Source organism: Pseudophryne corroboree, chromosome 7 (genome assembly GCF_028390025.1).
Source record: "Pseudophryne corroboree isolate aPseCor3 chromosome 7, aPseCor3.hap2, whole genome shotgun sequence".
NCBI classification, from domain to species: domain Eukaryota; kingdom Metazoa; phylum Chordata; class Amphibia; order Anura; family Myobatrachidae; genus Pseudophryne; species Pseudophryne corroboree.
In genome coordinates, this window is record NC_086450.1 from 393,343,507 (window position 1) to 393,370,785 (window position 27,279).

The following is a 27,279-nucleotide window of genomic DNA, read 5'->3' on the forward strand; positions in this document are numbered from 1 at the left end:
TGGGGAAGAGAATGGGCAGGTGAGGGTGAGTGCAGGTGGCCCTGTAGAGGACAAGGCTGGGTGCTTTGGGTTCCAAGACCCTCCCACCCCACACACACACACTTTTCAGCATAATGCCATGAATTGTGTGTCTGCCAGGAGGAGGCAGGTCCTGAATGACACAATTCTCATGGATTTGTCATGTTGTCCCTGTCCCATCCCATAAAACCGCATGCTTCCACCTTGCCCACTTCACTAGGACATGGGCTTGATGCAAGAAGATTGCCTTCTCTTCTGGGAGCCAGGGGACTTCCTGCAAATTTGGGAGTCTCCTGGAGTTTCCGGGAGAGTATTTATTTAAGTAAGCTTCATGGTAACCCGTTCTCTGAAATGAACAAAACAATGAAAATCCCAATTATTACAGGGGACTTGATTTTATTAAAGGCCTTACAATTCTGTGTATGATCTTTCTCCTCCTCTGCAAATAAATACACTCAATATCTGTATCCTTAGTTGTACAGTAGTATTTACATGTAGTTTTATTAAGTTTATCCTTTATTTTCTTTCTTTCTTTCTTTCTTTCTTTCTTTCTTTCTTTCTTTCTTTCTTTCTTTCTTTCTTTCTTTCTTTCTTTCTTTCTTTCTTTCTTTCTTTCTTTCTTTCTTTCTTTCTCCAACACGTTGAAACTTATGCAAGTCTTCCCTAAAACACGGAGTATGGAAGCCAGGCTAGAAATGTATGTTAGTGTTTCTGTTGGTGAGCTATGCCTAGTCATTTTCTTTACTTTTTATAAAGAAAAGGGAACATGTTTTAATTTCTCAGCATTTATTTGTTATTTATAATGTGAACATTTGCAGAACTTCTCCCTTGTGACTTACAGAAATACAATAATTGTAGTGTCCTCTCATAATACAGTATAACCAACACAGGTCATTCTACGTAAAATACAGATGCCCACTAGCTTACTGGTATTGTAAAATTTGTTTTATTTCTTTCATCATTCCCCTTTATACTGAAGCTGTGTGTAGAGGTGGGGGTTTGGAAGTGCTTGGTCAGGCTGGTTAGCTAGAGTCCACACACATGTATTGTAATGCAGCACAGGTGAGGATTCTAAAGATCCAGTGTTCCCCATTAGTAGTTATCAGGAAACACTGTTACCCTCTCAAGCAACTGCATTTCACCACTCTGAGGAATACAACGCTTACATGGCTGTATGTTTATAGCTTTCTTATACATCTATGTGACACAAGCCTAATAAAGTTTACCGTGCGGATGGACACTCCTCAATAACCACACGTTTTCTAATGAGCGAGCATTATTGGGGATATTATTGAAATTGAAAATAAGTAATACTCATGTACATATGGTCTGGTGAAAAGGGTACTGCAGTAGGATGGAGGAATACCTTACTATCTGGTTACCCGGCTGTGTTCTAGGCTGCAGTCAGATGGAGGAATAGGTGACTGGTTAACCATCTGTGCTCTATGCCCCAGTTAGATGGAGGAATAGGTGACGGGTTATCCGCCTGTGCTCTAGGCTGCAGTAAGATGGAGTAATAGGTGACTGGTTACCCTCCTGTGCTCTAGGCTTAAGTTTGATGGAGTAACGGGGGACTGGTTATCTGCCTACGCTCTAGGCTGCATTAATATGGAGGTATAGGTGAATGGATGGGGTCAGCAGAAGTTGTTCCTTTTAAGTAACTAGAGGAAAAGTCAGAGATTGTGTTACTCAGTAAAATGGTAAATCGGCCATTTGCTGTATATGAGATCTGCCCTTTACGATAACACCAGGAGAGTAGTTCCCTTCCTAGGAGCACGGAAGCCCCTCTATCACAGAATAGCTTCAGCAGAGAGACATCACTTCTATGAGATCATAGGGATGACATGGCCAAGTTGGGAAAATGTTAAATTGAGTGGAGATGGTTTTAGTAATAGTTGTATGTAGAAAGATGGAATTGGGTATGATAAACAAATGTAACGCTGACAGACGGCATGTTGCCAGTTTGATGCAAAATCTTCAACAGGAATAGAAACTGGCAAGCAAAGCGAGCATGCAAAGGGCTTTGATGCCCCCCTGCTGGCATTCTGGCTGCCGGGATCCCGGCGTCTGTATGCTGACAGCCGGGATCACGACAGCCGGTCACCCAACCCATACTTAGGGTTATGTTTATTTATTATTATTACCAGTTATTTATATAGCGCACACATATTCTGCAGCGCTTTACAGAGAGAATATTTGCCCATTCACATCAGTCCCTGCCCCAGTGGAGCTTACAATCTATATCCCTTTCACATGTACACGCACACACATTCACACTATGGTTAATTTTTGTTGGGATCCAGTTGACCTACCAGTATATTTTTGGATTGTGGGAGGAAACCGGAGTACCCAGAGGAAACCCACTCAAGTACAGGGAGAATATACAAACTCCGCACAGATAGAGCCATAGTGGGAATCGAATCCATGACCTCAATGCTGTGAGGCAGTAATGCTAACTATTACACCATCCATTACACTAACCATTACACCATTCTTGTGGTGTTACCCATTTAGGTTGTTTCCCTAACGTGTTTCTTCCTCTTAGGTGTCGGAAACCACCGTAGCTCTAAACCAAACTGTGGAACCAAATCTACTAGAACTGGAAGCCATGTTTACAAAGCAGACCGATTACCTTCACATAGTTCAGAAACTTCAGGGTCTCCTGGACGTACTGGTCCAACAAACTTCTGAGATCCCGTTCTGGAAGAATGCCAATATTTCCATGGATGACCTAGCTGCACAGGTGGATTTGTATGACTGGTACAGGTGAGTCTTTAAATTCATATAGTACCTCATCATTCACATGTACAATATGCAGTTCTGCTGGCTGTAAATAGAGGTTGAGGATGGCACCATCAGTACTACGTTCCCGCAAAACGCAGGATCACACTGTGTGCTCTTTTTTTTTTTGATTCAGTAGAACGACATTCAACTGAATGGCGAACTGCCCAATGTGAGAGGAGTTCATGGCTAATTACACTAAGTGTGGGCACTCTGCTATAATGTACCTAATAAGATGTACTAGTCTTGATGGCATTAATGGAAGAGATCCTGTAATGAATCGAAGGAACATTATAAGACGTCTGCACTCCGCTATGTGCTTTCTGGTTGGAGATAGTAATGCTCTAACAATTACACACCATTGCTTGTCAGGTCTAGCAGCATTCATTCCCTCTTGTCTGTGAAATGCAATGGTAAGGAATCACAATCGAGTCATGCTTTTTGAACATTGGAAGTTTTTCAAGCATCCTTAAATAGTAGTTATTTTACATTTAAGGATTGAATATTGTTACACTGTGAAAGCTCCTTCACTACAGAATGGCGATGCCGAACGTAGAAAAGTGACTTTCGTAAGCCATACCCATTCAATACTTCTTTGAGGTATGAATTGTGGGCAGTTGAACTAGTATCACAACATGCGTGGTACTGATACTTGCTACTGATCTAATGGAGAATTGATCAGATCGTTAGCGGCCTGCTGGTAAACGCGGAATGAAGATAGTCCGTTTCAAACAGTGTTTTGTTTTATAAACTTCTTCCAAACATCCTGACTTGGACCATTGATACGTAAAGCTATCCAGTTTGGACAGGCAAGATTGCAAGGTGGTGTGTAGCCAGTTTTATGGGCTGTACAGTGCAGACAAAGATCATTTCTAACCTATTGCTGTGAGGAATTTGTGAGTTAACTAAGCTTATGTTATCTCCTGTCTGGGAATAGAGACATTGAAGATGAAATTCTACCATTTTGGTAAACCGTATTAACAAGGGAAGAGGAAAAAGAGAATGTATTACATAGCCATTCAGTATCAACGTTCTGAAACATTTTGTGCTTGAATAAGCCGCAATGAAATACAGCTTACATGGTTAGACTGGGTTTCAAACCTTAAAATCCCCATGGAAAGCAGAGTGCTTTTGGTAGGCTCTGTCTAAATTCTAGCGGTAAATCCCAAATTCTCACTGGTGCGATGCAGAATGAAACAGCAGCCTCCTGGAACATGTTCCAAACACAGGCCAGCTCTTTATCTGGCATGCTGGGGAATTAAACCAGCTGTTCTTAATCAAGCCCAGGTTCTGCGCATTAGATTCTTTATGAAACACAGCATTTAAATGTACCTTTTATTTTCTTTCTCCCTAAAACTCCCCGTTTGGCTGCTTTCCTGATTCTGAATAATCAAATGAGAAGAAACTGGGCTTTGTCACCAGGATGATGCCATCTGGTGGTAGAAAGGGGTATAAATATGTGCATTAACCATCCATATACCAACCAGCTGTGTTCTGCAGTGTATGTTTAAGGTGTCTTTTGTTTTTATAGTTGCTTTTCATTAATGGGACTATTTTAGTTTATTTATTCTGTCACACTGTATAGTGCAGACTTCAATATTCCCAAAGCAAACTGCTTGTGTTCTCTATCTGTCTGCAGGTGGTTGGGTTATCTAGGCCTTCTCCTTTTCCACGTCTTCATATGCCTATTGGTGCTATTTGGCCTTATTCGGAACTCAAAGGCCATTCTGGCAGGGTGAGTAGCCCCCACTGTTCTGTATATGTACATAACAATCTACTGACTTGTGAATGGTAAGACCATGTACACATGACCTTGAAATGAAAGGATGTTTAAACATGCACTTACGTCACAATGCGAACAGTCTCCGATTCGCATTAAGTCTGCAGTGTGATGAGCAGCAATTGTATGTCCAGCTCCAGCCTTCCAAAAGTGTCTAAACTGATTTAAAATACGTTTACAGGCTTTGGGGTATATTCAATTGGTGTCGAAAACTGACGTCTGTCGAAAAGACGTCAGTTTTCGACTTTTTAAGGTCGAATCGTGATTCGACCTATTCAATCCCAGCAGTTTTTATTCTACAAGTCGTGGAATTTGACTTCGGCGGTATAGCTGCCAATTCATGTACTTTTGAGTGAAACGGGGCCAAATTCCACTGAGATGTGGGACCCAGAGGAGGAGAGGGGGGGGGGGGGGGAGCTGCAGGGAGACGGGGGAGAGCCGCGGGCATACAGGGGAGATCAGCGCTACAGCACAGCGCTGCAGAAGGAATGTCTCACAGCCACGCCGCTCACGGCAGAGTCCACCCGGCTCCAGTAAGTGAGGTCACGCTTGCTGGAGCAGGGTGGACACTGCCGTGAGGTCTGGCGGCTGTGTGACATCCTCCTGCAGCGCTACTGTAGCGCTGCTCTCCCCTGTATGCCCGCGGCTCTCCCCGCTGGTCTCCCCACGGCTTCCCCCCCCCCCCCCCCTCTCCTCCTCTGGGCCCCTCATCTCAATTCGACTTTTTAAAAGTCGAATTGAGATGAGATTTGAATAGGGGTTGTCGGAATGGATCCGACCCTAATTGTATATACCCCTTTATATTAGTTCATATATTATATTTATGTGGTTTATAGATAAATTTTTTTGTATATACATTTTATATATAAATCACATACATATAAATGTATACAGACTAATATAAAGCCTATATACACATTATAATCAGTTTAGAAGCTTTTGGGAGACTAGAGCTGGGTGCATCCACATGCCGCTCATTTCAAGATCCTGCAGGGACTGATAGGAAACTTTCCCTCCGTCCCTGCAGTTTTCATGAGATTTAAGTATTTTCTTGCTATAACGCCATACTAAAATGGCTTTATATAAAGTAAAGGTTTTATCGGAAAATGTCACGTTTTGATGCATAAAACGTTAAACCACAATAGATTTCTCCCTACTGTGCGATAGTCGGTGAGATGGGTATTAACGGAGAAGATAAATACATTATCTTCTCCATTAACCCTTCACTGAATAACGAGGTTATTTTAAAAATGCACAAACACTCCCTTCTGCATTTTTATCGTGAAAATAAATGTCCTGAATAGAGTCCTATATACCCTGTTTTACTGCAATAATTGTACAATGTTATTCTTGCTGATCGATTTCAGTTTACTTCATTTCGGAGAAGCAAAAGCAGAACATTGTGTAATGAGATCTATCGGTAGGCTTAGTGGAAGTAACACCGGTTTTCGTTTTGTGTAAATGGCCCATAGGCAAACGCTGGGGGGGTTCCGGTTGCCTGGAAACCCCCCTCCTCTTGGCAAGTGGCTCAAATTATGACAATTGCAATACCATATAATACAATTACTAGAGCTTCCGCCACATCATGCAGTTTAAGCTGCTGCACATGCCCAGGGGTAGAAGCTCCTTCTGCTTCTGAGGCCTCAATCAGTGCACTGGACCAGAGAGTAGCTACCAGGAAAAAGAGACAGGAGCTTTACCATGAGGTGGAAGAATGTGTTCTTATAAAGTGCAGTACTGGTTCTATTATGTTTGTGTATTTATTTATTTTTTTATATATTATGGTATGTTTAACCTTTTGCTGACCACTTATGGTGTGTACACACGGTGAGATTTTTTCTTACGATTTTGACTATATAGTCAAAATCGGAAGAAAAGTTAGTGCAGATCGCAAGGTGAAAGTCACCCTGCGATCCCGGTTCGATGCCGATGCGCGGTCGGCATCGCAAGAATAGATAGACTGTGCAGGCAAGTCAATAGAAGAGATAGTCGAAATTGACACTTAGCCAAAATCGCACATAGTCCGTATCGCAAGCACACTCATTATGTGCTTGCGATACTGACTATGTGCCAACCTGGCCCCTGTTGCATAGCCCGAATCTCACCGTGTGTATGGGCCTTTACAGTATCTTATTTATATTAAATATGTTTGATAAAGCCTATACTATAGACCATCTATAGTGTTAAATATTAATATTGTATTCCATGTTCCGGAGGGTGGGAAATTGTGTATTGCATTTGGAAACCGCCCTCTAGAAATCCTGCATTTGCCACTGGGGCCTTTCTGTTTGCTATCGTTAGGCGCTTTGGCAGTGAATGGGTTCTTATGTAATAAAGTGTAGAAGTCTAACGGGCACTGGGATTTAGATGTGATTACCATGGTTACACAAAGCAGCTGGCAGCCGCATCCGCACCAGATTTTTATTTTTGTCAGAGGTTTGTTCTTTTGCCTGGTGAAAGCATTTATTAATAAATGGTGGTTTTGGTCTCTTGGAAGGTAACCTGAACTTCTATGAAATGTGCGTTTATTGGTGACACCATCTATAAGTGAAAAGGAAGTGCACAATGGTATTTTTTTTTGCTTTGTGTACTGGTAGTATAAAAAAGCAGGTTACACGGGTGATAGCTGTGTTCTCTCCTGGGCAAGCTTTCTGCAGAGGAGACTGGCCCATAAGCAGCGTGTCCCCGGATGCTTGGTTTGAGTACAGCAGTTGGGCTACAGTGCATTTTATCTAGGGTACAGATGTGTCTGAATCTGTAGTGCTAGGATTCTTCTGTTATGTTTCATATACAGACTCAGACTCCATCACACACAGATATACAAGTGTCGCATAGCCAAGTAATCAGTGCAGTCCCGTGAAGCGTTTTTTGACGCTTTGAGATTAAAATGCGTAATTGCGAGAAAAGGATGCAGCTCGCTTGTGCCTAGCGTCATTCACAGGGTGGCTTATTGAGGCTAGGTGCATGAGAACACGTCTGTACTGTGCGTCACGTCTCCATCCCAGAAGAGCTCATAGTGCTACGGATAATATGTTTTGGCTCAGGCCAATCCTTTGTTGTCTTGGGTTTTTGTTTTGTGTGTCTGGACTTTTTTTTGTTCAATTTTACTTTATTTTTCCGACAACATAGTGTATTTTATAGTGAAGCAAACTATATAACTCTAGAGGCCCTGCTGCTGGATCAGGTTTTAAGCTGCTTAAAACCGTAAGATTCCATGGCAACTCTGATAAGCAGGCATTGCCTGTCTACAGAGGAGCCATTTTGCGAGCTGAAGTAGATATTTATGAACATAGAGCCGATTATTCCACTAGGGAGCAGTGATCCAGCGCTGTGTCTCCAGGCATACAGTATTTTATTTACAGCAAATGATTAACATAGAGTGACTGCCAGTGCAGTAAAAATAAATCTAAATGTTGGGTATCCTATTAGCCATGATCATTTTTCTCCACACAAAAAAACAGGCGATTTTTGACCGATGGTCATTATAGGGCTATCCAATTAAAGCCCATTTTTTTTCGGGAGAAAAATGTCCCGTTTTCAGCTGATAACACATGGGATCCGGGATAAGTATCTGGACCCATTTGTTACCGTGGCTCTAAGGGCTGCTTATCAGGGATTTTGCTTTGCTTGCCTGAGACACGCAAAGCATAATCCCCGATAAATGGCCGCTATCGGGGGGTAATTGGAAACCATCAGTCTCCTGTAATCTGGTGCAATCCTGTTTACCTGCATGGTGATATGTCTGTAGATGTCACTTTTACTCATCAAATTGGTTTGTTATTCAGCTAAACGTCACTAGCTCATTGGACCTGGAAGTATTGTACTTCTTCTGTCTGCTTACAGTTTACTACCATGCATGTGTTCTGCTACTACTTCCATAGGCAAACGCAGAAGGGGGTTTCCAGTTGTCGGGAAACCCCCTTCCCCACAGCCTGGCCAGTAGCCACTACATGCATGTGTAAGGATAGAATGGAGCAGATGCACATGCCCAGTGGCAGCAGATTTTCCTCCCATGTCTGCACACAGCAGACTTGGTAGGAAAATCTGTTTCCACTGTGTATGTGCAACAGCTCTATTCCATTCCGCCCTTATGCTGCATGTACAGTGTGTGTGTGAGTGCTCAATCATTGCACCAGAGAGAGAATCTGGTAAGTGCCTTACTGTGATCATTGGGCCAGCATATGTATGAAGTACTATATTATATAAACTGCACTTTGTTTGTGGCAGACTATAGCTTGTTACATGCAAATTATGCATCGTTCATGGGCTGGCGACAATTGCTCTGAAATCAAATATTTGGAAACCCCCCTCCAGAAATCCTGCGTATGCCCCGGCTTCCTCTGCTGAGATAAAATGAGTGTAGACAGCATTAGAACAATATATTTGTTTGAGTGCTCAAAATTCTGCAGTGTTGAACAATAAGGAAATAGATCTTATAACAAAGATATAGAGGACAGACAGGCAAAGTACAGGACATACATGAAGCATAAATACAGGAATAGGTTTAAGTTAAGCATAACATTTTTTGGGGATTTGGTAAGGTGTATAACAAACCAGTCTCGTACAGAACATGCAGCAGTATGATACAAGGAGGCACAGGTGGTGGGGTGGGAGCGGACATGAAAGACAGGTGGAAAGAGGGCTTTACTTGTGAAGGCTTACAATTTAATGGGGTGGAGTGAGAATGACACAACAGAGTGGGCATCTCCTGAGTGATAATGTGGGCAGAAGAAGTCTGGGGCAGCCAGGGCGGTCAAGAGCTAGCATAAGCATCGGGATGGGCATGACCAAACCTGGAAAGCTTGTCCACACCCCCACAAAAAAAAAAACGCTACCAAGAGGGACAGTTTCCCCCTCAGCTGCTGACCAGGGCCCCCTCCAATAAGCCAAGCTCGGGTAATCAGTGACCCCCCCCCCTTCCCCGGCCTCCCTTGGGGCAAGCTACTGTGTACTTAGTTGGGAGACTGGTGGGCTTGACGGACGGGTCTGTTTAAAACTTTTCAGGCTTGTGGAGAGTCCGAGCATGGGAAGTGCACTCCATAGGTGGGGAGTGGTACTTATTGTAGGTGGGAGTGTTATGTGTCTTTCAGGGCAGTGTGGGAGGTAGTGTGTAGTTAGGTTTGGAGATATGGTTAGTGATGCTGAGGAGATTAAATAGGATTGTGTGGGAAGCAGCGAGGTGTAGGTGGAGTTGCTGCAGAGGAATGTCCATTTGATTAAAATGGAGGAGCGAAGGGTGAGATATCAGGGAGTTGATGGAGAGGTTTGGTAGTGCCACTTGTAATGGAGGGTATTATCTTGGTGATGTTTGCAAGGGTGAAGCAAAAATGCAAGCTGGAATCTATGGTATTGCCCAGGCAGTGGACAAGCGGAACAGAGGAGAGTGTGGTCCACACTGTCTAGTCTAGACGGAAGGAAGATGATGAGCTCTGTTTATGGCATTATGAGCTTGAGGTAGTATTTTGATATTGATGAGGAGACATCAGAGTGACTTTTGGTCCCATGAGGGAGGGGAGAAGTTGGGAGGAGGACATCTAGATTTTGGTGTCTTCTGTATAAAGGTAGGGTAATACCAAATTAATGCTGACGATTCTAGAACCCTTTCTTTCTGTTCTCGCGCAGCAACTTATCCAGTAATCTGGTCGTCACTCAGTCAGTTTTCTGAGTCATTTCGCTTTAAACAGAAAATATTCTGCTCAACGCCATAGAATAGGATTTCCCTGTATCCCTGGGTTACCTTTGCCCCGCAGCTTTGGGGAATTTTTCAACCTGACTTTGAGCTCAAAGCTCTTGAAAGTGTCTAATCCTCATTATTAATTCAGTGACTACACAGCTGTACTTTGAAGTGTCTTCATTCTTTTGTTCCATCCCGGGTGCCTGCGTAGAGTATTATGCTTGCAGGTTACAGAAGTCAAAAAGTGTGAGGGGAAACTGGGAAACTTTCCCACAAAGCGTTGTAAAGAAAAGAAGAGAAGTAAAAGATTCAGCTTCTCATTTATATCTAGAGGAAGTGCTGATCCGTCTCATAACCCTGACACCTGGACGTCTCTGTCTTTTTTCCTTTTATAGTAGGAAGAATATTGTTACTCTTGCTAAGGGACTAGTAAATCTAAAAAGCATGAGAGGTACTAGCAACAGTCACTATTTCATATGGAAAAGTTCCTGGAGTTTAGCCAGACTGGAGGTCACGGATGTAAGACTTGCATTTTGTGGCAGCCTCCTACAGTGGTGTTCCGTTATGCTACCACTCGCAGCTGTGCTCTGTGTGCCTCTGAGATGCCAGCCAGTTGAAGGACTGTGTGTAGCGTGCCACAATTGAGGGGACCACCTGCAGCTTCAAATGGTTAGCCGCTTACACATCTGGGATGCACCAACAAGGTGTCGAGGTGAATGGGGATAAATCATGTCCTTGTTACTAACGCGTTTCACTCTGATAGCAGTGCCAAGTCCATACATCATTGAGCTTTAAAGGGGAACGCAAAATGGCATTCAGATAAAAGCAGCAGTGGCATTGACAATGGAAGTCCTTACCGCAGGCGGGGCCGGCAACAGAAATCTTGGGGCCTGGTATGCCGATATGGCTCCCTCAACCCCCCTTCTTCCTTTTAAAAGCAGAGCGTGGCTTTAAAAAATAGTGTACACACACACACACGTACACACACACACACACACACACACACACACACACACACACACTGTATGTATAGTCTCTCGTGTCTGCAGTGATCAGAGTTGGACAGTTGGGGGGGCTACGGATGGCTTCTGTAGGAGCCTTTGACTCAGAATGTCAGTGAATCTGACAGGTGGTTTTCCAGCTGGGCTACCCGGCTCTTTGGTGGCAGGGACAGACAGGGATGCGCCAACGCAGGGACATGCGTAATGAGAGCAATACAGCACGGACCATGGGGACTAGACCAAGTTACAGGATAAAAGAAGGCGTTTGGTGGCCTGTTAATTGTTTTCTTACTTAAACTGAGCAGTTGGAGCGCACACTGTAAAAAGCATTATTAGACGCTGCAGCCCCATACTTTGTTCCCCTGATCATTGGGGCTTCCCTGACCCTCGAAGCCCTGTACAGGTGTCCCCATTGTGTCGCCCCCCCCACCCTTCCTTCACCAGGCCTGCGGAGAGCATTGCACTGACTGCTAGATAATGTAGAAAATATTATAGTGACTACCATATAATGCATATAATATTATATTGAGCAACATATTCAGCAGAGAGCATCAGTGATCACCATATTAGACAGGGAACATTGCAGTGACCTCTATATAATACAGAGAGCATCACAGTGACAGCCAGATAATAAAGAGAGCATTGTAGTGGCCACCATATAATGCAGAGAGCATTGTCATTATGACCATAAAAGACGAGAGCATTGCAGTAACCATGATGTAATATAGGCAGTGCTTCTGTAATACTGTATACTGGGAATCACATCCAGTATATAGTATTACAGAAATGTCGTGGCATAGCTGTCAGTGACATACTGAGAATTAAATCCAGTATACAGTATTACATAATTGGTGTGGCGCAACTTTCAGGAACATTTACTGAGAATTACATCCACTACACAGAAATATAAAAGTGTTGGCTGTCTTATGTATAATGCCGGGTACACACTAGAGTGACGGGGATTTGTTCCGACATCGGAATGAATCCCCGTCAGCCCTAGATCGCGTGTACACACTAGGTTGATGCTAATGAAGGTCAGAACAAACATGTTCCGTCCTTCATTAGCATACTGCAGGACGCTGGAGACAGCGCTTGGTTGGACGTGCAGCACAGCCATCCAAGCTAGCATCCGCTGGACCGTGCAATCCCCCATACACACTGAGCGATTTATGCAATATTTTGTTACGAAAAGGCATATTGTGCCGACATCAATCTAGTTTGTACCCTGCTTAAGAGTCATTATTGCAGCTGGTCTGTTGTTTACAGCTCCCAGCTCAGGTTCTGCAAAAAAAAAAAAAAAAAAACAATGTCATTTGAGTGACAAGCTGCAGAGATTAACCCTTTCTGTGACTGCTGCAGAGGGATCACACAACCTCTATTCATAGCGCTGAATTCAATTAGGGGAGATGTTCTCACCCTGCGAGCAAGTGCAGGTATATGCCGCGCTTACAGTAATGTTGGGTTTGCAGATATTTTCTTATTTTCTTGCCAGAATGGCCGGGAGGATCCCAAAATTCCCCTCACAGTTGTTCACAAGTAGGGGGTCTGGCGGGGTGCTATGATGCGATTTGTGCTTAATCGTGTCACCGTGGCACCACATCCTGCCTCAAAATTACTGGAATCTGGGCATTCTGTAACGGAGGCAGGTCCGCTATGGCGTGGTTTAACGTGAATTGCATCTTTGGCCCCTCCCAGAGCACCCACTTGTGGACAACTGTTTCAACCATGCCATGCCCCCCTGCCCCCTCTGCTGTACGTCCTGGCTGTCCCCTCCCAGAGGGGTCAGCCAAAATGTCGGAAAGTATGGTTTAAACCCTGAACCTAACACTGACATTGTTGCAGTCGAAATTGTTGAGGTCGACTTTGTTGTGGTTGACAGTCGACTTTCAACTTTTTGTCCATGTTGATGTTCTGAGTTGACATAATAACAACATACCCAAATTTCATGTACAGTATATATTCATACATTCTTGATAAAAGTTTTTAGTAGGAACATTACTATAAATTCAACCCCTCTTTCCAGTTATTCCCTCTATCAATCTATCTATCGTTACAGTACTTAAAATAGAATAAAAACTATTCAGCCTCCAACACTGCACAACACCTTTCCATAAAGTACAAAAAAAGTACATGAAACAAACAAAAAATGATTCATACAATTACAGTCTCTGGGGTACAGTGAGTTACATATTTTGTTTTACACGGTAACGGGTTTCTAAAAATTATGACAGAAGCATTCTACACAGGCTATAAATATTACTATAGTCACAAATATGGGGAAAATTCAAGTGCAAAACACCATTGAACGTCGCTCATACACTAGCTTGCTGCAGTCTGTTGTTCCCTGTACAGAAGTAGAAGAAGAATTCTCAAACTAAAGGTTAGCTTCTTAGACCGCCATGATTACTTCGCTGCCAGGAAAGAAGGTCACCTAATCTGAGTAGCTATGGCAAGGGCGTCCGTCACATTTACCAAGCAGCAGAAGGCAATGGCTGCCATGGAAGGTCAGGGCCTGCGACAGGGGCAGGGGGGGGGGGGTCAAAGGGGGACACCTGTACCGGGCCCCAAGGATCAGAGGGGCCCCAAGGATAAGCCGTTTGTCCAAATAGGGCAGCAAGCTTTAGGTGGTGCCAGCTCAGCCTCAGAGTGACAGGAGTCTCTCGCACACAGTGACTGTGCAGTGCAGTGTGTGCTCAATCTTCCTGGTCAAGCTCTGTTGCAGGCAGTTACAGGACATGGCAGCGACTCTGCTGGCCAGAATTCCCATGCCCACACCGGCCTCTTCTAGTGGGGTCTGCTGTGCGGTGTTTGGGTCTGGCTACTGGCGAGTGCAGCGCAGGTGAGTCTCTCCCCAGGTAAGAGTGGCTTGGTGAGGGGGATACAGGGCTTTGGGATGGGGTGGGGGTGGGGGAGGGGGGGAATGCAGCGTGGAGTCATTGGGGAGAGACAGACCGTGGGGTGTGTGGGAGGAAGGAGAGAGGGAAACAGACATTGGGGGTGATTCAGAGTTGATTGTAGCTGTATTAAATTTAGCACAGCTACGATCATCTTCCTAGACATGCAGGGGGGGGGGGTGGGGGGGTGGGGGGGTGGGGGGGGGGGGGGGTGCCCAGCACAGGGCCAGTCCGCCCCACTTGTCAGGCCCGGCCCCATTGCACAAGTACAAAAGCATCGCACAGCGGCGATGCTTTTGTACATGAAGAGTAACTCCCGGCCAGCGCAGCTCCTGCTGCCCGCCCCCTGCACTTTCTGGCCACGCCTGCGTTGGCCAGACCGCACCCACAAAACGGCGGCCAAACCCTGCCGAGCCACCCACTCCTGCCCAGCAAACGCCTCTGCCTGTCAATCAGGCAGAGGCGATCGCTGGGCAACAACAGCCGTCAGCTGTCTGGCATGCGCCAACGCACTGCGGCACCGGCGCATGCGCATTTCTGACCTGATCGCTGCGCTGCGATGAACGGCAGCATGTGATCAGGTCAGAATGACCCTCTTTGTGTGTGTCGGAGGATGTGAGATGAAAATTTGTCCTTCTGTCTTTCTATACAAAACCACAGTTTTACAAGCGAAGATCGTGGAATTTTACATACGAGCGTATTAAAACACGGTAGAGGCAACTAAAACAATTTGTAATCCCTAGCACCCCTAAGGGGGGAGACAGCAGCACAGAGTATATCAGGAGACAGCATAACTCTGTGGGGGGGAAGAACCCCTAGCACCCTTAGGGGTGAGGCAGAAGCACTGAGTATTTCAGCGGACAGCATACTGTAACCCTGGAAGGCCTGGGTACACATATGACTTACACTCTGGAAACAAACACTGTGGGGGTCAGACACCCCTAGCACCCCTAGGGGTGGGACAGAAGCACAGAGTATGTCAGCAGACAGTAAAACTGTGGAAGGCCTGGAGCAGTTTACACCAAACTTGGTACACATCCGATTTACAATCTGGGAACAAACTATGTGTGGGTTAGACACCCCTAGCACCCCTAGGGGTGGGACAGCAGCACAGAGTATGTCAGCAGACAGCATAACTCCCAAATGCCTGGACTAATTTACAACAAACTTGCTACACATATGACTTACACTCTGGGAACAAACACTGTGGGGGTAACACACCACTAGCACCCCTAGGGGTGGAAGAACAGCACAGACTATGGGGGTCATTCCGAGTTGTTCGCTCGCAAGCTGCTTTTAGCAGCTTTGCACACGCTAAGCCGCCGCCTACTGGTAGTGAATCTTAGCTTATCAAAATTGCGAACGAAAGATTAGCAAAATTGCGAATAGACACTTCTTAGCAGTTTCTGAGTAGCTTTAAACTTACTCGGCATCTGCGATCAGTTCAGTCAGTTTCGTTCCTGGTTTGACGTCACAAACACACCCAGCATTCGCCCAGACACTCCTCCGTTTCTCCAGCCACTCCCGCGTTTTTCCCAGAAACGGTAGCGTTTTTTCACACACACCCATAAAACGGCCAGTTTCCGCCCAGAAACACCCACTTCCTGTCAATCACATTACGATCACCAGAAAGAAGAAAAAACCTTGTAAATGCCGTGAGTAAAATACCTAACTGCATAGCAAATTTACTTGGCGCAGTCGTACTGCGGACATTGCGCATGCGCGTTAGCGACTAATCGCTCCGTTGCGAGAAAAAATAACGAGCGAACAACTCGGAATGACCCCCTGTATCAGGACATGCATAATATGTCAGTGATGATGACAGGGCTGCATGTGACAGGGCCGGTGACATGATGTGAGGAGGGGAATGGAGGTAGCACGAACCCACACACTGACAGTTATATAGTGGAAGTAGCACGGTCCACCAGGAGCACAGAGTATATCAGGAGATACATAATGTGCTGCACTATTAGCACAGAAAATTCCATTGCGCTTTATTCTATATAATCTGAGACAGCCCCAAAGATATCACTGTACTGGGCCCCAAGATTTCTGTTGCCGACCCTGTGGAAGATCATGGATATGGGTCAACAATCTCCAAAGTATTCCACATAATGGGTCTTTATGGCCGACGGGGGATTGGGAAATTGCAGCAATTCTTAGCTGATCTATGGGGGCTTGATAGATCTCCACAGTGTTGAAATTTACGGGCACTATCCCTCTAAAAGTGAACAGAAAGTAATCTGTCAGAAACTGCTATTCCTACACAAGCCTTTCCTAGTACTTTGTGTGTGAGGTTCGGTCTGCTGATGCTGCAGCTCTTCCCTGAAATGGCAGAAACGCAACACTCGGGAAATGGTCAGACATAAAACCTGCCTAGGTCAGCACAGGAAAATCCTCTGCTACCAGTTCTGTAATCTATTCAAGTTTGAGATAACCGCTGTCTGTCAATAAACAGCTTGTAGCCAGTGTGTAAACTGAAATATCCTGATCTTCTATGATGTTCTGCTACATTGATGCAACTTTTCTTTAGCGTACAAGAAGAGCTACCTGCTTAATCCCTTCTCCTACGCTATGGACCTAAACACAGTCCTAGAATCTCTTCTGCCTGTCTGATTCAGGTCCCAATGAAGAAACAAAAACATTTTTTTACGCAAAGTACAGATGTACTTTGAACATGTGCCGCACCCATACTACTCATGTGCAGTATCGATCCTCCGTCGTCGGACGCAGTACGACTGCAGACGTCAAGTGATTGACAGTCTGCAACCGTATGCAGGCAAAGAAAAGCCACTCAAGAGAAGACATCCGAGAAATTGTATGCGATATATTGCAGGTGCTTAAAAAAACTAGCCGCGATGTGCACCTGATGGCTGCTGTTCCGAGTTATCCTATGTGTAGCATGTCCGACCACCGACTGAGCCCCGATGCGCATGGAACCACGGATCGGATGTCGAAAAAACATCCGATTTGGCCACTTTTCACCTCGATTTCTCGCGCAGATCTGTCAAAATTGGGTGAACATTGCCCATATCGGACAAGTGTATTGGGGCCTTTACACTTTACTGCAGTTTTACGCCAGTGGTGGTTCTCCGGCTGTTGTGAACCTATATTTCTCTAACGTCCTAGTGGATGCTGGGGACTCCGTAAGGACCATGGGGAATAGACGGGCTCCGCAGGAGACTGGGCACTCTAAGAAAGATTTAGTACTACTGGTGTGCACTGGCTCCTCCCTCTATGCCCCTCCTCCAGACCTCAGTTAGAATCTGTGCCCGGACAGAGCTGGGTGCATTTTAGTGAGCTCTCCTGAGCTTGCTAATAAGAAAGTATTTTAGTTAGGTTTTTTTATTTTCAGAGAGCTTCTGCTGGCAACAGACTCTCTGCTACGTGGGACTGAGGGGAGAGAAGCAAACCTACTAACTGCGGCTAGGTTGCGCTTCTTAGGCTACTGGACACCATTAGCTCCAGAGGGTTCGAACACAGGATCTTAACCTTGGTCGTCCGTTCCCGGAGCCGCGCCACCGTCCCCCTCGCAGAGCCAGAAGACAGAAGCCGGCGGGTGAAGCAAGAAGACATCAAAATCGGCGGCAAAAGACTCCTGTCTTCATATGAGGTAGCGCACAGCACTGCAGCTGTGCGCCATTGCTCCCACACTACCCACACACTCCGGTCACTGTAGGGTGCAGGGCGCAGGAGGGGGCGCCCTGGGCAGCAATTATGATACCTCTTGGCAGAAGTAACATTTATACATCTGGGCACTGTATATATGTATGAGCCCCCGCCATTAGTTTTACACAGAAAGCGGGACAGAAGCCCGCCGCTGAGGGGGCGGGGCTTCTTCCTCAGCACTCACCAGCGCCATTTTCTCTCCACAGCTCCGCTGAGAGAAAGCTCCCCAGGCTCTCCCCTGCAGTCTCAAGGTAGAAAGAGGGTAAAAAGAGAGGGGGGGGCACATAAATTTAGGCGCATTAATCATATATACTGCAGCTACGGGTAAACACTAAGTTACTGTGTAATTCCTGGGTTATATAGCGCTGGGGTGTGTGCTGGCATACTCTCTCTCTGTCTCTCCAAAAGACCTGGTGGGGGTCCTGTCTTCATATAGAGCATCCCCTGTGTGTGTGGTGTGTCGGTATGCGTGTGTCGACATGTTTGACGAGGAGGGCTATGTGGAAGCAGAGCAGGTGCAGATGGATGAGGTGTCTCCGCCGACGGCGCCGACACCTGATTGGATGGATATGTGGAAGGTGTTAAATGATAATGTAAACTCCTTGCATAAAAGGTTGGATAAAGCTGAAGCCTTTGGACAGTCGGGGTCTCAGCCCATGCCTGATCCTACAGCGCAGAGGCCGTCAGGGTCTCAGAAGCGCCCACCATCCCAAATTGTTGACACAGATATCGACACGGATTCTGATTCCAGTGTCGATGGTGATGATGCAAAATTGCAGCCTAAAATGGCTAAAGCCATCCGCTACATGATTATAGCAATGAAGGATGTATTGCACATATCAGAGGTAAACCCTGTGCCTGACACGAGGGTTTATATGTTTGGGGAGAAAAAACAAGAGGTGACTTTTCCCCCTTCACATGAGTTAAATGAGTTATGTGAAAAAGCGTGGGATTCTCCTGATAAGAAAGTGCTGATTTCCAAAAGGTTACTTATGGCGTACCCTTTCCCGCCAACGGACAGGTTGCGCTGGGAATCCTCCCCTAGGGTAGACAAGGCTCTGACGAGCTTATCTAAGAAGGTGGCCCTACCGTCACAGGATACGGCCTCCCTAAAGGATCCTGCGGATAGGAAGCAGGAAGGTATTCTGAAGTCTGTTTATACACATTCCGGTACCATACTGAGGCCGGCAATTGCGTCGGCCTGGATGTGTAGTGCTGTAGCAGCATGGACAGATACTCTGTCTGAGGAACTGGATACCTTGGACAAGGATACTATTTTACTGACCCTAGGGCATATAAAAGACGCTGTCCTATATATGAGGGATGCCCAGAGGGACATTTGCCTACTGGGCTCAAGAATAAATGCAATGTCGATTTCTGCCAGAAGGGTCCTGTGGACTCGGCAGTGGACAGGTGATGCCGATTCAAAAAAGCACATGAAGGTTTTACCTTATAAGGGTGAGGAATTGTTTGGGGACGGTCCCTCGGACCTAGTTTCCACAGCTACGGCTGGGAAGTCAAATTTTTTGCCATATATTCCCTCACAACCAAAGAAAGCAACGTATTACCAAATGCAGTCCTTTCGATGACAAAAAAGCAAGAAAGTCAGAGGTGCATCCTTTCTTGCCAGAGGCAGGGGTAGAGGAAAGAAGCTGCACCATACAGCTAGTTCCCAGGAACAGAAGTCCTCCCCGGCTTCCACTAAATCCACCGCATGACGCTGGGGCTCCACAGGTGGAGCCGGGAGCGGTGGGGGCGCGTCTCCGAAATTTCAGCCACCAGTGGGTTCGCTCACAGGTGGATCCCTGGGCCTTACAGATTGTGTCTCAGGGATACAAGCTGGAATTCGAAGTGATGCCCCCTCACCGTTACCTAAAATCGGCCCTGCCAGCTTCCCCCATGGAAAGGGAGGTAGTGTTAGCGGCAATTCACAAGTTATATCTCCAGCAGGTGGTGGTAAAGGTTCCCCTCCTTCAACAGGGAAGGGGTTACTGTTGCACAATGTTTGTGGTACCGAAACCGGACGGTTCGGTCAGACCCATTTTGAATTTAAAATCCCTGAACATTTATCTGAAGAATTCAAGTTCAAAATGGAATCGCTCAGAGCGGTCATTGCAAGCCTGGAAGAGGGGGATTTTATGGTGTCTCTGGACATCAAGGACGCTTACTTGCATGTCCCCATTTATCCACCTCATCAGGAGTACCTCAGGTTTGTGGTACAGGACTGTCATTACCAATTCCAGACGTTGCCGTTTGGCCTATCCACGGCACCGAGAATATTTACCAAGGTAATGGCGGAAATGATGGTGCTCCTTCGAAAGCAAGGAGTCACAATTATCCCATACTTGGAAGATCTCCTCATAAAGGCGAGGTCCAGAGAGCAGTTGCTGATCAGCGTAGCACACTCTCAGGTAGTGTTGCAACAGCACGGCTGGATTCTGAATATCCCAAAGTCGCAGCTGGTTCCTACGACGCGTCTGCCCTTTCTGGGCATGATTCTGGACACAGATCAGAAAAGGGTGTTTCTCCCGGCGGAGAAGGCTCAGGAGCTTGTGACTCTCGTCAGAAACCTCTTAAAACCAAAACAGGTGTCGGTGCATCACTGCACGCGAGTCCTGGGAAAGATGGTGGCGTCATACGAGGCCATTCCCTTCGGCAGGTTCCATGCGAGGATCTTTCAGTGGGATCTGTTGGACAAGTGGTCCGGATCGCATCTTCAGATGCATCGGCTGATCACCCTATCCCCCCAGGACCAGGGTGTCTCTTCTGTGGTGGCTGCAGAGTGCTCACCTTCTCGAGGGCCGCAGGTTCGGCATACAGGACTGGGTCCTGGTGACCACGGATGCAAGCCTCCGAGGATGCGGTCAGTCACTCAGGGAAGAAACTTCCAAGGGTTGTGGTCAAGTCAGGAGGCTTGTCTGCCCATCAATATCCTGGAACTAAGGGCCATATACAACGCCCTAAGTCAAGCGGAGCCTCTGCTTCGCAACCAACCGATGCTGATTCAGTCAGACAACATCACCGCAGTGGCTCATGTAAACCGCCAGGGCGGCACAAGAAGCAGGGTGGCGATGGCGGAAGCCACCAGGATTCTTCGTTGGGCGGAGAATCACGTGCAAGCACTGTCAGCAGTGTTTATTCCGGGAGTGGACAACTGGGAAGCAGACTTCCTCTGCAGACACGACCTCCACCCGGGAGAGTGGGGACTTCATCAAGAAGTCTTCACGCAGATTACAGATCGATGGGAACTGCCTCAGGTGGACATGATGGCATCCCGTCTCAACAAAAAGCTAAAAAGGTATTGCGCCAGGTCAAGGGACTCTCAGGCGATAGCTGTGGACGCACTAGTCGGTCTATGTATTTCCTCCTCTTCCTCTCATACCCAAGGTACTGAGAATCGTAAGAAAAAGAGGAGTGAGAACAATACTCATTGTTCCGGATTGGCCAAGAAGGACTTGGTACCCGGAACTGCAAGAAATGCTAACAGAGGACCCATGGCCTCTGCCTCTAAAACAGGACCTGTTGCAACAGGGGCCCTGTCTGTTCCAAGACTTACCGCGGCTACGTTTGACGGCATGGCGGTTGAACACCGGATCCTAGCGGAAAAAGGCATTCCGGATGAAGTTATTCCTACGCTGATAAAGGCTAGGAAGGACGTGACAGCAAAACATTATCACCGTATATGGCGAAAATATGTTGCTTGGTGTGAGGCCAGGAAGGCCCCAACAGAGGAATTCCAGCTGGGCCGGTTCCTGCACTTCCTACAGTCAGGAGTGACTATGGGCTTGAAATTGAGGTCCATAAAGGTCCAGATTTCAGCCCTATCCATTTTCTTTCTGAAAGAACTGGCTTCTCTTCCTGAGGTTCAGACATTTGTTAAGGGAGTACTGCATATTCAGCCCCCTTTTGTGCCTCCAGTGGCACCTTGGGATCTCAACGTGGTGTTGGGTTTCCTGAAATCCCACTGGTTTGAGCCACTTAAAACCGTAGAGCTAAAGTATCTCACGTAGAAAGTGGTAATGCTATTGGCCTTGGCTTCGGCTAGGCGTGTGTCAGAATTGGCGGCTTTGTCATGTAAAAGCCCCTATCTGGTTTTTCATATGGACAGGGCAGAATTACGGACTCGTCCACAATTTCTGCCGAAGGTGGTGTCATCTTTTCATTTGAACCAACCTATTGTGGTGCCTGTGGCTACTCGTGACTTGGAGGATTCCAAGTTGCTTGATGTAGTCAGGGCTTTGAAGATTTATGTGACCAGAACGGCTGGAGTCAGGAAAACTGACTCGCTGTTTATCCTGTATGCATCCAACAAGCTGGGTGCTCCTGCTTCAAAGCAAACCATTGCTCGCTGGATCTGTAACACGATTCAGCAGGCTCATTCTGCGGCAGGATTGCCGCATCCAAAATCAGTAAAAGCCCATTCCACAAGGAAAGTGGGCTCTTCTTTGGCGGCTGCCCGAGGGGTCTCGGCATTACAGCTTTGCCGAGCAGCTACTTGGTCAGGTTCAAACACCTTTGCAAAATTCTACAAGTTTGATACCCTGGCTGAGGAGGACCTTGTGTTTGCCCATTCGGTGCTGCAGAGTCATCCGCACTCTCCCGCCCGTTTGGGAGCTTTGGTATAATCCCCATGGTCCTTACGGAGTCCTCAGCATCCACTAGGACGTTAGAGAAAATAAGATTTTACTCACCGGTAAATCTATTTCTCGTAGTCCGTAGTGGATGCTGGGCGCCCGTCCCAAGTGCGGACTTTCTGCAATACGTGTATATAGTTATTGCTTAATAAAGGGTTATGTGGCATCCGTTGAGTGATGCTCGATTGTTGTTCATACTGTTAACTGGGTATGTTATCACAAGTTGTACGGTGTGATTGGTGTGGCTGGTATGAGTCTTACCCTGGATTCCAAAATCCTTTCCTTGTAATGTCAGCTCTTCCGGGCACAGTTTTTCCTTAACTGAGGTCTGGAGGAGGGGCATAGAGGGAGGAGCCAGTGCACACCAGTAGTACTAAATCTTTCTTAGAGTGCCCAGTCTCCTGCGGAGCCCGTCTATTCCCCATGGTCCTTACGGAGTCCCCAGCATCCACTACGGACTACGAGAAATAGATTTACCGGTGAGTAAAATCTTATTTTCTCATATAGCCAGAAGAAATCCAGATGCCTATATATCTGTAGAATTACCACACTTATACATACTTGTTGGCTGCTATTGAATCTGCAGGACAATGTACTCTGTTCCTAGATTGACACTATAACAAGTCTGTATATCATTTTGTACTGAGTCATCTGGCAATAGATTTGCTTTCCTTGTAGTAACCGATTGCTATTATTCATGTCCTATTGAGGCCCTCCTACGTCAACGGTTTTTATGTTTTGTAAGGAAGTGTACCGGCAATGGTACCTTTTCACCACTTGTTTTGAAGGTATTGTTTAGGTCACTGATCAGTATGATAAGTGAGTTGTACAGCAACCTGCTGCTTAGGTTATTTGAGCACGATGTTCTTATAGAGTGATGTTACAATGGGCTTCAATCATAGCAGAGGCGGTTGCAATGGCCTCTACTAATATATCCAGCTCTCCTATAGAAATGCAATATGTGGTTGTCTTGAGTGATCAAAAGCTACAAAAGAAGCTTTTAAAGGAAACTTTCAGCATTAATATATATTTCTCTAACGTCCTAGAGGATGCTGGGGACTCCGTAAGGACCATGGGGAATAGACGGGCTCTGCAGGAGATAGGGCACTTTCAGAAAGCTTTGGATTCTGGGTGTGCACTGGCTCCCCCCTCTATGTCCCTCCTCCAGACCTCAGTTTTACACTGTGCCCAGAGCGAGATGGGTGCACTGCAGGGAGCTCCCCGGAGATCTCTGCCTAGGAAGCATTTTTGTTTGGATTTTTTCTACATTTTTACAGGGAGCACTGCTGGCAACAGGATCTCTGCATCGAGGGACTGAGGAGAGAGGGGCAGACCTTCTTAATTGATAGGCTCTGCTTCCTCGGCTACTGGACACCATTAGCTCCAGAGGGGGTGAACGCAGGTTCTTACTGGGCATTCACCCCCAGAGCCGCGCCGCCGTACTCCTCACAGAGCCAGAAGAAACGAAGTCAGAAGACGTCTCAGGCGGCAGAAGCCTTCAGAGCTTCACTGAGGTAACGCACAGCACTGCAGCTGTGCGTCATTGCTCCCATACACCTCACATACTCCGGTTACTGTAAGGGTGCAGGGCGCAGGGGGGGCGCCCTGGGCAGCAATATAACACCTCTCTTATGGCAAATGACAATATACATGTACAGGTGGGCACTGTACATGTATATAAAAGAGCCCCCGTCATTTTTTTATAATTTTGAGCGGGACAGAAGCCCGCCGCTGAGGGGGCGGGGCTTTTCCCTCAGCACTCACCAGCGCCATTTTCTCTCCACAGCACCGCTGAGAGGAAGCTCCCCGGACTCTCCCCTGCTTACACACGGTGAAGGGGTGTATAAATGAGAAGGGGGGGGCACATTATTGGCGGATAACATATTATACAGTGCGGCTGGGGAAAAACATTTTGTGTTGGTCTCCAGGGTCATTGCGCTGGGGTGTGTGCTGGCATGCTCTCTCTCTGTCTCTCCAAAGGGCCTTAAAGGGGATACTGTCTTCAGAAAAGAGTTTCCCTGTGTGTGTGTGTGTGAAGTGTCGGTACGCGTGTGTCGACATGTTTGACGAGGAAGGCTCGCTTAATGTGGAGGGGGAGTGCTTGAATGTCATATCGCCGTCGGCAGCGCCGACACAGGAATGGATGGATATGCTAATTGTCTTAAATGCAAATGTCAATCTATTGCATAAAAGGTTAGACAAGGCTAAAGCTAGGGATCAGTCAGACCATGCCTGTCCCTGTGGCGCCAGGACCTTCGGGGCCTCAGAAGCGCACCATATCCCAGATCGATGACACAGATACCGACACGGATACTGACTCTAGTGTCGACTATGAAGATGCAAAATTACAGCCGAGGGTGGCAGAAGGTATTCGGTACATGATTATTGCCATTAAAGAGGTTCTGCATATTACTGAGGAACCCCCTGTCCCTGACATGAGGATACACATGTATAAAGGGAAAAAGCCTGAGGTCACCTTTCCATCCTCATTTGAGCTGAGCGAATTGTGCGAAAAGGCTTGGGAATCTTCAGATAGGAGACCACAAGTTCCCAAAAGGATTCTTATGGCGTATCCTCTTCCACAAACGGATAGGATACGATGGGAATCTTCGCCTAAAGTAGACAAGGCGCTGACACGCTTATCCAAAAAGGGGGCACTGCCTTCGCAGGCTACGGCTTCCCTCAAGGATCCTGCTGATCGCAGACAGGAAATTACCATGAAGCACATTTACACTCATTCCAGTACTATTGTTAGACCGGCTATGGCGTCGGCCTGGGTTTGTAGTGCTGTCGTGGCATGGGCAGATTCCTTATCTACGGAGATTGACACCTTAGATAGGGATGCCATTTTAATGACCATAGAGCATATCAGGGAGGCTGCCTTGTATATGAGAGATGCTCAAAGAGACATTTGTTTACTTAGCTCCAGAATAAACGCTATGTCTATTTCTGCTAGGCGGCTCCTGTGGACCCGACAGTGGACGGGAGACGCCGATTCAAAGCGGCATATGGAGTCCTTGCCTTACAAGGGGGAGGAGTTGTTTGGAGACGGCCTCTCGGACCTTGTCTCTACTGCTACGGCTGGTAAGTCAAATTTCTTACCTTATGTCCCCCCGCAGCATACAAAAAAGGCACCTCATTATCAAATGCAGTCCTTTCGTTCCAATAAGAGCAAGAAGGTACGGGGATCGTCCTTTGTTGCCAGAGGAAAAGGCAAGGGAAAAAGGCTGCACACAGCTAGTTCCCAGGAGCAGAAGTCCTCCCCTGCATCTGCAAAGTCCACCGCATGACGCTGGGGCTTCCCGGGGGGAGGCAGACCTAGTGGGGGCTCGTCTTCGGTTTTTCAGCCACGTCTGGGTTCGCTCGCAGGTGGATCCCTGGGCATTAGAGATTGTTTCTCAGGGATACAGGCTGGAATTCGAAGACTTGCCTCCTCGCCGGTCTTTCAAATTGGCTCTGCCGGCTTCCCCGTCAGAGAGGGAGCTAGTGTTGGCAGCAATCCAAAAATTGTATATTCAACCGGTGATTATCACAGTTCCTCATCTCTAGCAAGGAGAGGGATATTACTCAACCCTGTTTGTGGTCCCGAAACCAGACGGTTCAGTCAGACCCATTTTAAATCTAAAATCCCTGAACCTGTACTTGAAGAGGTTCAAGTTCAAAATGGAATCACTTAGGGCGGTCATCGCCAGCCTGGAGGGGGGGGGGTTTGGATGGTGTCCCTGGACATAAAGGATGCTTACCTTCATGTTCCGATATTCCCCCCTCACCAGGCATTCCTGAGATTTGCAGTGCAGGACTGTCACTACCAATTTCAGATGTTGCCGTTTGGGCTTTCCACGGCCCCGAGAATTTTCACCAAGGTAATGGCAGAAATGATGGTGCTCCTGCGCAGGCAGGGTGTCACAATTATCCCATACTTGGACGATCTCCTCATAAAGGCGAGATCTCGGGAGAAGTTGCTGGATAGTGTGTCTCTGTCCATGAAGACGTTGCAGTTACAAGGCTGGATTCTCAATATTCCGAAGTCCCAGCTAGTCCCTACAACGCGTCTGACCTTTTTGGGCCTGATTCTGGACACAGACCAGAAAAAGGTTTTTCTCCCGATCGAAAAGGTTCAGGAGCTCATAGCCCTGGTCAGGAACCTATTAAAGCCAAAAAAGGTTTCAGTGCATCATTGCACACGGGTTCTGGGGAAGATGGTAGCTTCATACGAGGCCATCCCCTTCGGCAGGTTCCATGCAAGGACTTTTCAATGGGACCTCTTGGACAAGTGGTCAGGGTCCCATTTACAAATGCATCAAAGGATCACCCTGTCTCCCAGGACCAGAGTATCTCTCCTGTGGTGGCTGCACAGTGCTCACCTACTAGAGGGTCGCAGATTCGGCATTCAGGACTGTGTCCTGGTGACCACAGACGCAAGCCTCCGAGGCTGGGGAGCAGTCACACTGGGAAGAAATTTCCAAGGTCTCTGGTCAAATCTAGAGACTTGTCTCCACATCAACGTCCTGGAGTTGAGGGCCATATACAACGCCCTGCTTCAAGTGGAGGAATTGCTTTGGGAAAAACCATTTCTGATTCAGTCAGACAATGTCACGGCAACGGCTCATGTAAACCGCCAAGGCGGGACGCGAAGCAGAGTGGCCATGGCAGAAGCGACCAGTATTCTACGCTGGGCGGAAGGCCATGTAAGCGCACTATCAGCGGTGGACAACTGGGAGGCGGATTTCCTCAGCAGGCACGGCCTGCATCCAGGAGAGTGGGGACTTCATCAAGAAGTCTTCGCACAGATCACGGGTCGGTGTGGGCTGCCTCAAATAGACATGAT

General features: G+C 46.9%; 1 protein-coding gene across 3 annotated transcripts in view; it reads left to right on the forward strand.

Moving 5' to 3' along the window:
* Positions 1-27,279, forward strand: part of TTYH3 (tweety family member 3) — a 249,378-nt gene that overhangs the window by 145,679 nt on the left and 76,420 nt on the right. For all 3 annotated transcript variants that reach the window (XM_063934627.1, XM_063934629.1, XM_063934628.1), the window contains exons 4-5: positions 2,564-2,784; positions 4,439-4,534. In XM_063934627.1, coding sequence (XP_063790697.1) covers positions 2,564-2,784; positions 4,439-4,534 — 317 coding nt within the window. The remainder of the gene's footprint in view (positions 1-2,563; positions 2,785-4,438; positions 4,535-27,279) is intronic.